Source organism: Lepidochelys kempii, chromosome 5 (assembly GCF_965140265.1).
Source record: "Lepidochelys kempii isolate rLepKem1 chromosome 5, rLepKem1.hap2, whole genome shotgun sequence".
Lineage (NCBI taxonomy): Eukaryota > Metazoa > Chordata > Testudines > Cheloniidae > Lepidochelys > Lepidochelys kempii.
The window spans coordinates 16,282,771-16,296,978 of NC_133260.1; the positions used below are offsets into that span (position 1 = coordinate 16,282,771).

At 43.7% G+C, this 14,208-nt stretch overlaps 1 protein-coding gene across 6 annotated transcripts in view; it reads right to left on the reverse strand.

The window, feature by feature from the left end:
- MYO5B (myosin VB) overlaps positions 1 to 14,208 on the reverse strand; it is a 372,896-nt gene that overhangs the window by 139,638 nt on the left and 219,050 nt on the right. For all 6 annotated transcript variants that reach the window (XM_073343525.1, XM_073343528.1, XM_073343526.1 and 3 more), the window contains exons 11-12: positions 4,482 to 4,563; positions 2,672 to 2,812 (exon numbers count right to left, since the gene is read on the reverse strand). In XM_073343525.1, the coding sequence (XP_073199626.1) occupies positions 2,672 to 2,812; positions 4,482 to 4,563 (223 nt within the window). The remainder of the gene's footprint in view (positions 1 to 2,671; positions 2,813 to 4,481; positions 4,564 to 14,208) is intronic.

The following is a 14,208-nucleotide window of genomic DNA, read 5'->3' on the forward strand; positions in this document are numbered from 1 at the left end:
ACCTCTATATTCCCTTACAAGAAGGGAGGTGGGATCTTTCATGACCACAAGTGTTTAAGTCATAATGTCTCACCCAAAACAGAGCACCTCCAGGAACAGAACGCCATCTATTACTGTGCTTGGGCATTGCTCCAGCACTGAATCAGAAGGAAGAGTCAAACCACAAAAATGCACCATGCTCCACCAGGCCCTCTCCTTTGCGTTATTCGCAACACACCATTTTACCTTATGATTTCATTAGAATGCATGAGCAAAGCAGACCTAAATTAATGCAAACAGTAGGAATTTCATAGACTAATGCTCAGTTAAAAAAAACAAAATGGTCAAGGATACTTAAATACCTAATTAAGTAAGATCAGATTCACCTAACCAAGTGAAAAAATCTCAGCTCTGACTCACTGTAAATACACAAACAGAAATCCCTGCTGTGCACGTCTTCATCACAAATGATTACAGCCAGCCATCAATAGTATAACACCCAGCCATTAGCCACTGAAGACAATCTAATATTAAATGGGAAGGAAAGTCGATGTGCCACATAAGAAATGGAAGGAAGTGAGCGCTCATCTAAGAAGTCACCTTTCTCTCACAAAGGAGGACAGGTCACACTCCTTATTAAATCCCAGCAGGGACAAAGGAATTTAAATAACAAATATGAAAAGCGTCCCTTTGATGTAACACGACACTTCTGCCTCCTCTTCACCTTGGGCCTGTTGTTATGCTCATGAATCTCAGTGGAGCTAACAAGAGTGATTAGTGTCCTTTACATGCCTTGCTACAGGAGAGGCAAGGTCCTCTACACTGACTGAACATGAAGGCTAACAGTTTACCCGACTGTATATATGCACACAGACCCACAAGGCCATTTCTCATGACAGGCAGACCTGAGTCTTAATGCAAACTTTCTTGCCTAATAACAGATGGTTAAAACACTGACCTGTTAATCACACAACACGGAAACTGGCATGAAGAACCACTTCCAGGAAGTTACTCCCTTGTGTTAAAGGGAGATTATGAGCAGAAAAGTGTTTGCAAAAATAGCACCTTCTTATTCAACAGATCCTCCCCCTTGTGTGTTTAGACAAAGGTATTTCTGCTGTTTGTGCTCTACCAGCCCGGCCGATCTAACAATCTCTGGATTCTGCTGGCTCAAGCATCATGTTAACTAAGTTCCAGCTGCAAAATTGTTATTGCTGGTGACAGATGAGCAAGTAAGAGTCCAACTTGACTTTGGGATTCTAAGGTGAGTTTGCAGTTCTGGCTGTTAATGACTTAATTTGTAAGCTGAACACATTTGCTCAGGAATTGCTGAGCAGCAATAAACATGGAAATCCGTTTCTACAAACTCACTGTAAGAAAACTCTTTAAAATGTGCCCAAGCTTCCCAACGCCATTTGTTTGACCTTTAGTTAAAAGCCACTTCAGCCGGGTGAACTGAGTTTTGCTAGTCCCTGAGATGGACATTTAAGACAAAAATCTCACTGTATGAAATCTCACTGCTGCAACCATTACAATATGGGAAAAGTGTACAAATGACAGACTTTAACAGCACACAGATGTCTTGGTGGCTTCTGTTCATTTGGTATAGAATCAGGGTGGCTAGTGCATCTGATTTCAGCAAGTTGGACAGCTTGGAGGAAATCCTGGCTACACTACAGTCAATGGGAACTTTGCCAGTGACTTCAATAAACCTAGAATTTCACCCCTTGCATAAATTTGATCCATTATCATTATTTATTATTTGTATGACTGTCATGTCTAGGAGCCCTAGTCATGCACTGAGACCCCATTGTGCTATGCACTGTACAAACAAAATGAAAAAGATGATACCTGCTCCAAAGAGCTTACAATCTATCCCTTCAGGATTGCAACTAGTCGCTTGTCATTGCATCATCAACTTTATGAATAAGCTCCTTCAAATCTAACAAATTAAAAGGCTTTTGAGTGTGCTCAGAAATTTACCATATTCTGGATCCAGTAGCCAACCCACTAAGAGGAGTGAATTCCAAAAGGTGGAGATTCAGACTGAGAAAGCCCTACCACCCGAAAAGACTTATCCCAGGAACCACAAGGAAAAGCAGCCAATTTCAACTGCTGTGAAAGGATATGGGCTTGGAGAGGAAAACTACAAAAAACAAAACAAAAACAAACCAGGTCCAATTTAGGGAACTAAATATCAGCACCAACATCTGTAACTACACCCAATGTAGAAATGAGAGCACTGGTGTGGTGTGTCAGCGGTCTGCCCAATTTAGGAAGTGGGCAGCAACCTTCTGCGTCAGGTGATGTTTACCCGTGGTCTTCAACTGTAGCCAGAAGTAAAGCACATTGCAATAGCCTTACCTACTGGAGAGGTCACAAAGAAGGGGATGACTACTGCAAATTCTGCATCTAAGAGGAGTGGTCATAGACTCCTAGTCAGATGAATTACATAAGAGATACTATAGGCTACCGTTGTTACTTGAGAACCCAGGAGGAGTGATGAATTCAACAAGACCACCAGACTGCAGTTCGTTTTGGACAAGGACTGTTTTATTGGCCCCGTCCTGCTCCTGGAGAGTGCTGGTGGGTGAGCTTTGGGACCCATCACGCTGAATGCAGCATGACTAGCCTGCTCAAGTTACTTTGAGAATGATAAAAAGACAGTGATGACGTCAGTGTTTTTCTTTACCTTACACTCTTCATCCAGCAGGTCCAAGATACCAAGTTTGGCTTCTATAAGATCTATGCAGGGCTGATTGTCATAAAAATCTATAAGAGTCCAAGGGATTTGTTCCTTCATATACTCTTCTTGCTCCAGCTTAAATACATGCTGTGATCAGAAAAGACAAAAAAGTTTTACTGAACTGTTACCTTTTAAATAATTAAACTTCCCTCATCCCACTTACCTATTGCAATTACTAGAAGTGTAGTTTTCTCCTGTACATGGCTGAGAAGTGCTAGAATTTTCAGCTGAAGACAGTGTGCAGTGTAACTAAAAACTCTGCTATTTGTTGGTCCCATGTGTGACTAAGGATCTCAAAGTCTACCATTATAAAGCATTTGGTGGGGATATTTTCTTTATATATAGCACTGGAAAATTATTCAAACGGTCCCTACAGATAAGTGAGAGTGGTATCCTAACAGGGGAGCATAATGTAGCTTATACATTACTCAAGATCTCTGCCTCCTCCCCTAATGATTCCTCATTTTCATATGCCATGACGGGTTAATTATTCAGTGAACTAGAATACCCTAGACATTTACCTATCTAGGTTCTTATACTGGTGCATGCCACCGAAGTATCTGAGCACACTTCCACAGAAGCGAGAGACTGGGAGTTATCAACATCACAGCTGTGATTCAGAAGACATTTTCAATATGGATTCCTGTTTTCATACACACAACTTTCTGGAAAAAAGTTCCCCCACTGGCTGAAGTTTCTCAGACTGATTTCCAAGAGGTTAAAAGTCCTTTGATCATTTCTAAGATATTCTAACCACGAGGAAAGAAAGAAAAAAAATAGTCTGGCTCAGATGCACTTTTTTCCTTCAAAGGTGGCTTTTAAAACCTCTTCAAACATGTCATCACTGAATTTGAATCTTTTTGCTTTAGAAGCAACAGTTGTATGTATTAAAACAGTTGTGTACTGCGCAAATTAAACCTATCACTTTCCTCTCAATTTCTTAAAGAAGCATTGATATATAGTATGATGCTTTACAAATAGCAACTGTGCATCCTACATGTACAGAACAGTTTTAAAGTACCAGGACTGCCCCACAGAATTTAGTTGCTCAAATTCAACAAATTCTCTTGTAGATCCACTTTACCCAAAATTAGGGTCAAATCTTGCTTTTACTGAAGTCAATGGCAAAATTCCCATGGATTTCAGTGAAACTGGAATCAGACCCTTAATTGTGTAAAGTTTCTGACATTTTTATGTCTACTCAATGTAGATATCGAACTCCATCTATCTGTTCACATCTCAAGACAAACACAACAAATTGTGTTAGAATGTGTATAATACAAGCATACAACGTGAAGTAGTTTCAGTTCTCAGCAGGTTAGGTCAGCCTCCTAGAGGTTTCCACTCCTGAGTTCTCTTTAAATCCTGAAACAGATTCATTGCAAACAGCCAGGTTTAGCTTGGTTTGGGGTTGAAACTATGCAAAAACCAGTTTCCCAATGGTTTCACATACAAACCACTCAGAAACATCAGTGGATCCAGGTTGGAATAAATTGTTTACAAACCTGCTAAGAGATTCAGATTTATAACAAAACCAAAACCAAGCAAAACTCACCTTTAGCAATGAAAACATAGTACAGTTCTACTGCATGATTTCTGCCCCGTGGGGATTATGCTATAACTGCCGAATTCATGTTAATAGTGAGAGCTGGCCAGAGTGGAGACAAGTTTGTCTAAGTGGAAGCCTGGCACAGGAAAATGTGGCCAGGCTTTTATCCAAAGTTTTCTATTAATCTTATGAAACAGCTGACCTTACCGAGTTGAACTGCTGTTGAAGTTTTTCGTTGGCATAGTTGATACAAAACTGTTCAAAGCTATTCACTTCAAAAGTTTCAAACCTGCAGAGCAATGAATAAATCAGTGTAAGTGTTGCTTCCTCTGAAATCTACTTAACTCTGAAATGATGTTACCATCCACATGCTAGAAAACATCAGTTATCCATCAGAGTCCCCAGATTCCCTCTTTCCCAACTTCACAAGCATATTAGTCCACAAGATTTGCATTTTCACATACCAGAATTTAAGGGACTGGAAAAGATTCACTCTTTAGGCACTGTTCAGATGTTCAATACCAGTACAGCTTGTAACACTTCACATAGTGCTATTATATCCCCATCTGAGATAGGAAGCCTAACAATCTCTCTTGGGGAACAAAAGTATTAAATAATAAGGCTACACAACTTCATTGTGAAGAAAACTGCTCAACTATCAGTTGCTGAAAAAGGAATATAAAATATATCTATTTGTGAATGGAATTTGGAAGGGATTATTATAGTCTTCATTCTAATATTCATTGCAAACCTGACAGCATTCAAGTGAAATACCAGTGAATTTTTTCATTATTTATCTTTTAAATTGGCAAGAACAAATGGGTATTTTTACAGCAATAAGAGAAAGGTTAAACTTAAATGGAGAGATCTGATTCAACCCCTCATGCTCCAGAAATCAGAGCCTGGTTTTGATCTTACTTATACTGGTTTAACCCCAGTGACTTCAATTTGTCTTTCGATTTGGCCTGGAAATTACCAGTTTAACTCATCATCTAAGCCAAAGTTACAAAGGGTCCAGAAAATAAGGGTTTATAATAGAAGCTAACGCCGCTCCACAATGCTGCAGTTGTAGCAGGATGGGCTGTAAGGCCTTGCAGGTCTTCTCTTTCCCTAGCTTTATGATCTCAAAACAGACTTTGGGGTTAGAGTCAGATGGAAAAATGCTGCCCCAGGTCAGTAAAACAATACTCAAGGGGCAGGACTATGCCCTCTATGTAAGAAGATCCCTGGGCCAAGGGGGAAAAACATGCATCTGCATAGCTATGGATCCTGAAGCTCTGCACCTCCACAAACTCGTAAGTGCGCCAGGTTCTGCAGGGGAAGCTCATTCACAGTGAGAATCCATACAGGAGGTGCGTGCCCTTTGCACTGCCTCCCCACACCCTGCTCTGTTTCCTTTGCCTGAGAGCCCTCCACAGGGGAGGGGTCTGAAAGAGCTTCATACTGAAGAATGGCATCAGCGTCTGATCCGTCCTACTCCTCTTGAAGCCAATGGAAATTTTGCCACTGACTTCTGGGGGCGGGGCGGGGGGGGGCAGCACTGAACTCACTGCAATGGCAACTTTGGGTTAAAGTCTGCTGGCACAACTCCACTGACTTCAAGGGAGCAAGGCAAGTAAAGAGTTTGGTCCTTTCACTATAACTTAAATTGCAATCAGGCAGTTACAAACCACTGAAACAAGCCAGAAGCTAAATCCTACTTGTAATGAAACTGGATAACTGTACTTGTACACCAGCTGCTGTACACTGTAAGCATTTTTCTAGATTCCGCGGGGTATCACCAGGTGTTAATGGTGTGAATAAGTATTTCTAAGGCAAAGTCTAGGAAAAAAGGACTGACATCTGCAGATAATTTAAATTATTCTTTGAGGGAAGAAGCAAGCGGCAGTGCCTACTTCTTAAATTAATATAATTGTAATTAATATAAGCCTACTGTAAAGAAAAAGACACAGCAAGGCAATTGGTCAGATAATGGGAATTGTGTTCACTGGCAGAATGTCCTTACTGCTCCATAAAGAAAAAAGGTTTAAATATCTTCTCTTTGTCATTTTTAAGGCTTACTTTTGTAATACTCCACTCTCCAGAGTCCCATTATTTGATAGAGCCCAAAATTAGTTCATAATTTCCCAATTTCTTGAATATTATCAGGTAACAATTCCCAGACCATCAAATGTAATGACTTAACTCCAATCATCTGAAAATGAATGAGGTTAGATAGGCTGTCGCTTTTACATTTTGTAACAGAATTGCTTTCAACAAAATCCAACATTCGCAGGCTTATTAACAAAACTCTGTCATTAGGAGGCGGTTTAATACATTTGTCAGCATTCTTCTCATCAAATATAGTGACCAGGGTTATAAGGTTTCCTCCCCCACCTCCCAAACAACGGATCAACGATGTTATTATTCATGACAGAAGTCAGCACAGCAGTTTCTAAACTGAGGAATTCAATTCCTCGTGCTACATCAGTGAAATCAATCTCTGAAATATTTAGTACAGCAAATTTCCTCGGCCCTTGGAACTGAAAACTGTTTACATGTCATCATTAAAATATTGCTGAGTATTCGACAATTTATCCTTGAAGAACTTATGATGTGTTTCTGTTTGATTTCAATCCCCCTTCTTTGACTACTGCATTTACTTGAGGTCCCAGGTATAATGAGCTCTGTGAAAAATATCTTACTGCAGTACGTTTAATAAGAGCAAGGTCTTTGGAACTCCTCTTTTAATCACAATAACCTAAATCCTCTAGATACTAATGGACACTAGTCTTTTGAAATGCCATAAAAATATAAATTCCAGCAGCTTGGTGATCACGTTGAGCAATGAGCAGAAGAGAGATTTAATTAAAACAGACAGGGCGGGGGGGGGAGGGAGAGAAGAAGGCACATGGAAGAGTGGTAGACAGAAAAGTATACTGCACATGAATGAGAGAAGGAGAGAATGATATCAGAGTGGACACTGTTTTTCTACTTCAGAGGCCTAGGATATGATTTGTGAATCCCCTCTGAAAGGTTGCCAGCAGTAGGAGAGCAGCTATATATCTAGTCACAACAAGCTGTCTATCAAAAGAACTTGTGAATGCAGCCTCGGTATCAGGCCTTCAATCCTCAGCATGCACTTTCAGCACTGAAGCCAGACACACATAAATGGTGTTTTTACCAAGCTGAATTCATTTATTTTCACAAGATCTAGGAGACAAATTAAAAAATGGGAAGGGAGCTTGTGATTTATCAAATATTCCTGGTGACGAAGGCCCAGCCACATGAAAAGGAAAGCCCTACCTTAAAGCATTTTTCTTTGCTAGCTATCAAGCGGAGGATCAACTCGAAGGCAATTTATGTGAACTTGCTAACTAACGAAACAGTTTCACTGATATTTGCTAATTGATGGAACGGTTTGTTTTGTCTGCTCTGTATGTGTTCTGACTAGGAGGTCTTGCTCCTGAAAGATACCTTGTGCTATGATGATCTCCTAATGGGAAAAGCAAAAAAATGGCTCTTTTGTTTCAATTAATTTCATTGCATTCACTAAACCTTGGTGCAAAAAATAAAAATAGAAAACCTTCCCACATACCGTCCTATCTGCTACAGGGGACTGACAATTCAACCAATAAATAAAAAGCAGCCAGGATGACAAACAGAATGGATTGGGCAGGGAGGCAAGGAAGGGGAGCCAGAGTAACACCTAGGCAGCTTTTAACTAGTACCCTGGACACAGTAACTCTCTCAGCCATAAATAATGGCAATTGTTACAGGGGAGTCACAACCTTCCTCCTGCACTAGAAACCAAAAACCAAACAGGTAACTGGTTCTGGGAGTGGGAAAAAGCAGCACAAAAGCAGGAGTTAAAGCGTCAGTCCTTACTTTGGGTAGTAAGTGTCCTACTGTTTACATATGAATCAAATGTTGTGTCCTCACTGCTTTAAAAGACAAAACAAAAAACCACAGACCACGGTAATTTCATGGAGGATTAAAAAATGCTTTATGGAAAGGTACTTCACACCAGTTACCTGCCTGGCCAAAACAGTAAATGCTGTATTTAGGTAGCCCATCATTTTAAAAGGAGGATTATTATTTATTCAAGATATTGAAATTTCAGTGCAATTGCTCTTGTCCCCCAAGTTTAAAAAAATTGTTCTCTTAAGACATGTGGTTCCTTTGGAGCAGTTCCAGCCTTCATGCAAAATACTGAGGTGTTTGTTTTACTGTAAGTGAGCTGTAGCTCACGAAAGCTCATGCTCAAATAAATTGGTTAGTCTCTAAGGTGCCACAAGTACTCCTTTTCTTTTTGCGAATACAGACTAACACGGCTGTTCCTCTGAAACCTGTATTTACTATTGTATACATGATGGAGCCAATTTGGGCTACTGGATGAATAGACTGATACTTTTTCTTAACACACAAACTGTTATACAGCCACATATGCACTATACATATACTTCATATATATAAAACATACAATGAAAGACTATTAAGATTGCAAGGTCAAGCAATCATAAGTTCAGAAATTCCACAATTAAAGTTGTCTGTGCAATCTTAAGTATGCCCCCTTGTGCATATGTATTATGATACAGTCATTAATGATTTGATCCCATAGGTGCCAACTTCCTCTTTACCCGGTGGGTGCTCCACCTCCCCCGCCCCCCCAGGCCCCGCCCCCACTCCACACCTTCCCCCAAGCCCCCACCCTCACCCCACCCTCACTCTGCCCCCGTTCCCACTCCAACCCTTCCCCAAGGCTGCACCCCTGCCTCTTTCCGCCCCCTCCCCACTCCTGCCTCTCCCTCCCAGCTCCTCCTGCCTGCCTTGGAACAGCTGATCCATGGTGGGCTGGAGGCGCTGGGAGGGAGGAGGAGAAGTTGATTAGCAGGGCTGCCGGTGGGGTAGACGTGCTGGGGGAAGAGGGAAGCTGGCTGCCGGTGGGTGCTAAGAACCTGCTAATTTTTTTCCATGGGTGCTCCAGCCCTGGAGTTGGCACCTATGACTTGATCACATACTATTTTTTCCACAAGACCCCTACCATATTTCGGGCACAGAATGGATGGTGTTTAATTAATGAGCAGCTACTCAATATTTTGTTTTATCCTCATTGTTCAATGTGCGGCCCCAGGCCTTATTTACTGCACACTACTCAAACTCTGCTCTGAAGACAGAATTGTTAATGTCTTCATGGGATTTTCTACAGTGCTCACCACTACAGTATCTGAGTACTGGACAAATATTAATGAATTATTTTCGCACCGCTGAGATGAGAGGGTATTACCCCCACTTTAAAGATGGGGAGCTGAGGAACAGTGTATGTTGGATACTTTTGGTAATTTGTTCCAATGTTTAACTACCCTGACAGTTTTTCCCCTCATGTCTAACCTAAATCTCCCTTGTTGCAATTTAAGCCCATTACTTCTTGTCCTGTCCTCAGTGGATAAGGAGAACAATTTATCACCCCCCTCTTAATATACATGCTTGAAGACCTATGTCCCCCCTCAGTCTCCTCTTTTCCAGACTACCCAAACCCAGCATTCTCAATTTTGCCTTGTAGGTCATGTTTTCTAGACATTTCCTCTTGCCATCCATGCTCCACCCCTACAGCATCTCAGTCCAAACCCAGTCTTCTTGGTCAGCAACTCAGTTTCACCCCTCCAGTCTCCATCCCTACTCCCAGTCCCCTTGCCCAGCAATTCACAGTTCTCCTTCTGCCTCAGCTCCTCCTCCTATCTGTCTCTCTACCCCACCCTGCCCTCCAGTTGCTCCACTCCTCTCCCACCCACATTTCCCAGCCCCGATGGCTCCTAATCCCAATCTCCCTCCCCAGGCTTCTTGTCCAACCTCAGGTTCTTCCTCCAAGTCCCAGAATCCTTCCTCACCAGTCCCAATCTCCCTCTCTCCTTACCCATACCCATAGCATCCAGTCCTATTCTCCCTTCCCACCCTCTCCGTTCCCCATCCGGCAGCTCTTAGCCCGATCATATTCTAATTATGCAGTTTCCTCCACCATGCTGCCTGGGTGCCAGCAGGGGAGACACTGAGAGCACAGGAGAGGCTCCCTGGTCTTGCAGTTCAGGTGCCCAGACCTAGCCCACACTGCTGCAGACAAGAGCTGCAATTGCAGGGAAATCCTGTTCAGCCAAGGTTGGAGCATGCGCAGCGTGGGCAGAATTTTTTCAACATGGGCCAAACAATGAATTTCTCTTCAGTTTTGTTCTCAGAAACGGCTGAACTGTTTTGGCTGAAATTTTCCACACACAAAAAATTTACCCGGAGGCAGACATCTAGCACAGAAAAGTTTAGCCCAGTTGGTTAAATGACTGAAAACCAGGGCCTTATAATGGGCAATATTAGGCAATCTTAGCAGTACTATCAGCCTCAGCTATAATATTGGATAATAAGTAAATCCTTCAAGGACACAACATTTTTGTTCCTTTGGAAACAAAATTTCAGTGTCAACAAATCGTGGGTTTGTGATAAAGGTACAGAGAGCAGACACCCATCTCCCATAGGGATAACATCCAGGATTTGGCCGGACACCTTAAATATATTCCAAGATATAATATAGTCTTAAATATATATATATATATAGTACAATGTAACCTTAATCAAGATTCAAGGTGATAAGAACCATATATGCGGTGTTATAATAGTAATGTTTCCCTAATAATGAATTATAAATGTTCAAGGCTCCCTCAGGAGTCAGTGCTGGGAGCTCCAAGTCCAGTCCTGAGCGCGTTCCTGAATATATCACTGGTTTAGCTCTAGAGGAACTGCCATTTGCCCTCTGGTGGGGTGCATAGCCTTTTGCTGGTTTTCCCTATGAACATTTAAGGGCAGAACCCTGCACAATCATTTCTTAATGGAATCAGTAAAATAATCTCTTTCCTCTGCTGTTGGTGGGGCAGCATGGGGAGCCTCTGCTCTGTAGGACTTTGGTTTCCACAGGCATCCATTCAGAACTTTTCACTAGCACTGAATACATACACCAATTCACTTAAAAAATGTTAATAAGTGCTAAGGCTAGCCTTTTCAAAGGGGTCTAAAAATCCCAGCCTAAAAGGTCCCAGGTCTGATTATGTGTGAGGGAAAATAAGGAAGCTGATTGCTAAGCTAACACACAGACAAGTCCTGCAACATCACTCTTTCAGAAGGAAGAAATAATACAGAACTTATTAATGCCACAATCCCCACATTAAACTAGATGAAATACTCCGAAAAGCAAAAAAAGTTACGAAATGCCCATCTGGTAGAGGGGCATTGGAACTGGGGACCATCTTACTTTGTCTCAGCTCACACCCTTGTACCCAGCTAGTAACTCTTACGCCAGCAGCATCTACTGGGCAGAAGACTGACTGTGTCATCTTGGTTCAGTGTTTTAGGGGAGACACATTTTTATGATCTTCAGCAGAAAGGTCCTGTGGTTGTATCACAGTAATGGAGGTTTTCTTGTCTAACTTAATATTTCATGGGCATTACCCTCTAATCAACTTTTCTTTACGTTTCTGCAAGTGTTTGTCTGTTTCTTACTTTGATGTCAACTGACTTGTCTACACTTTCCTGGCACAGTCCATATGGCTCCTTCTTCAATAATAGTATTTTTCTGACACATTACAGTCCACAGGGAATCTCTCTGGAATCAAGGCAACTTGGACAGGAAACAATATTTTTGTAAAAGCTCCTCTGACTTATACTCCTTTAGAACCACTCCTCAGCTTATGCTGTTTGCAGCTGGCAACTTCTTGGCCTCAAGGATTCTCTGGATCTTGTAGTATCCGTGTGGGTCACCCTAGGTGCTAACAAATCCCTATGCCAACAGCCACACCACCTCAAACTGATCTGTTATCAGATCCCAAAGTAGGCAGGGTCCTACTGGCTCGGTATTTTGATGGGAGCCTTCCAGGATCATAAAGGTGCTGCAGGACGTGCGGATATTGAATGTGTAGGCAGTGTCTCTTCCAGCACAGTCAGTACGTCATTGATGCTTTAGCATTGTGTTTCTGTGGGCTGGGGGGATGGGAGGGCTTGGTGGCTGAGGGTAGGGGCTTTCTCTCAGATGGAATCACAGACCTCCCAGGCATGAGAAAACAATGTTAAAAATCCCATGGTGTTTTATGCAGAAGTGAGAATCCTGCCCCATTTCCATTAACTGAGTAGTGACTAGGATTGTGTGAGCTTTCTGTAAATAAACTCAAAACACACCTAGAGTGGGGTACCATTTTGAGTTCTAAACTCATTAGGATTTGACAAGCCAAGTTTCTGACTGTGCCTGCCATCAGGTGGGTTTTTACCTGGTGTTGGGGCTTCTTTCTCTGTCGCTTGGCATCTTGCCTTGCCCTTCCACTAATCACTTATTCACAAGAGGCCCTGAGCTTCCTGTTACATCTAATAGTTGTACGGAGGCGGGCCAGTGGCCATCTACCTGGTCCATTCTACCTGACGTCTTCGGGGTGGGGATGGCTGATTAGCTAGCTGTCCCCCCTTCCAGCTCTTCAGGGGGTTGCTGGCAGTCCCATTGTTCCACCTCTTTTCCTTTAGCTGTAAGGATAGGGATAGCAATGGATTGGCCCACTCTTCACTCCACCCTTGACTGGTCCGCATCTTCTGGGGACGCGGCAGACTGCCCAGCTCTTTTTCTGCAGCAGTGGTACGGAAACAATCAAGCTCCTGCTATAGCACTCTGCTGCTGGCCCCTGAGCTCAGGCGATGAAAGGTGCCGCAGGCTGCACTGGGTTAAAAGGGAATCCCCATCCTTGTACATGAGCTTTTGGGCAAACCTGGGCTAAGTTCTAAGGCTGGGTTACCCAACCCGTGGGTCAGGACCCAAAATTGGATTACCGGAATGTTTCAAAGGGTCGTGTGGCAGCTCCTGAGGCTCCTGTCCCATGGGGCTGGCTGGACTTGGCTTCATGCTCCAGGCACTAACATTTGGAGTCCCTGTTCCACTCAGGTTTGGCCCAGCCACCACGATGACATGAGTCTGGGTAAGCCAAATTTGAGTGAGCAACCCCATGAGCCAGGTCACAACTCCACTCACACAAATCTGGTCCAGCCAAGGTGGCGGGGCCAAACCTTAGGAGCGCTGCAACCCCATCTTGCTTCACAACACCCTTGTGACACAGGTATTACATTTCAGAGCTAAGCAAGCTGAGGCACTGAGCAATTTAATTGAAGGTCGCCCAGCAAGTCAACAGCAGAGCTAGGAAGAGAATCCAGCTCTTGGACCTCCCGTCTTGTACCTTAGTCACAAGGTCATCCTTTAGTCTAAGTCAGAGGTCCTCAAACTGTGTGGCGTGTCCCTCATAGGTGGGCACGGCAGGGCCCAGGCCAGCCCTCATGGAGATAGGGTAGGAAGCACCACCCGAGCCCTACCCCGCCCCCCAGCTCTGTTCCATCCCTACTGCCAGCCATGGCCCAGCTCCCTGCCCAGCTCCACACCCAGCCAGGGGTCCAGGTGCTGGCCCACACCACAGCCCGGTGATGGCTCCACTCCTAGGGTTGCCAACCCTGAAGCTATTTCAAGAGATTTTTTCCCCCCAACATGACAATGTCATTTTCTTAAAATATCCTACTAAAATCTCCCAGATTGTTTTCAGTAGTCACCAGGAGATTGATGCCAATTCCAGGAGACTCCAGGCCAATCCTGGAGGCTTGGCAACCCTATCAGCTTCCTGTCCCCAGCCTCTGGTTGTGGCTCTGTTCCTGGCCCAGGGCCAAGGGTGAGGCTGGAGGAGGGAGTGGAGCCACACCCAGCTTCCGGCCCCCTCCGCAGCCTGGCTACAGCTCCGCTCTTGCCCCTGGCCCCGCTCCTGGCCCCAGACCCACCCCCAGCTGCGGCCCCAGCCTCAGCCCCCTTACACCAGTCTGTGTGTCGTCCCCCAGCCTCCTGTGCCATGTTCCTGCTCCTGGCCCTGGGAGGGGTCATGGACAGGGGTATGGGGGGTGC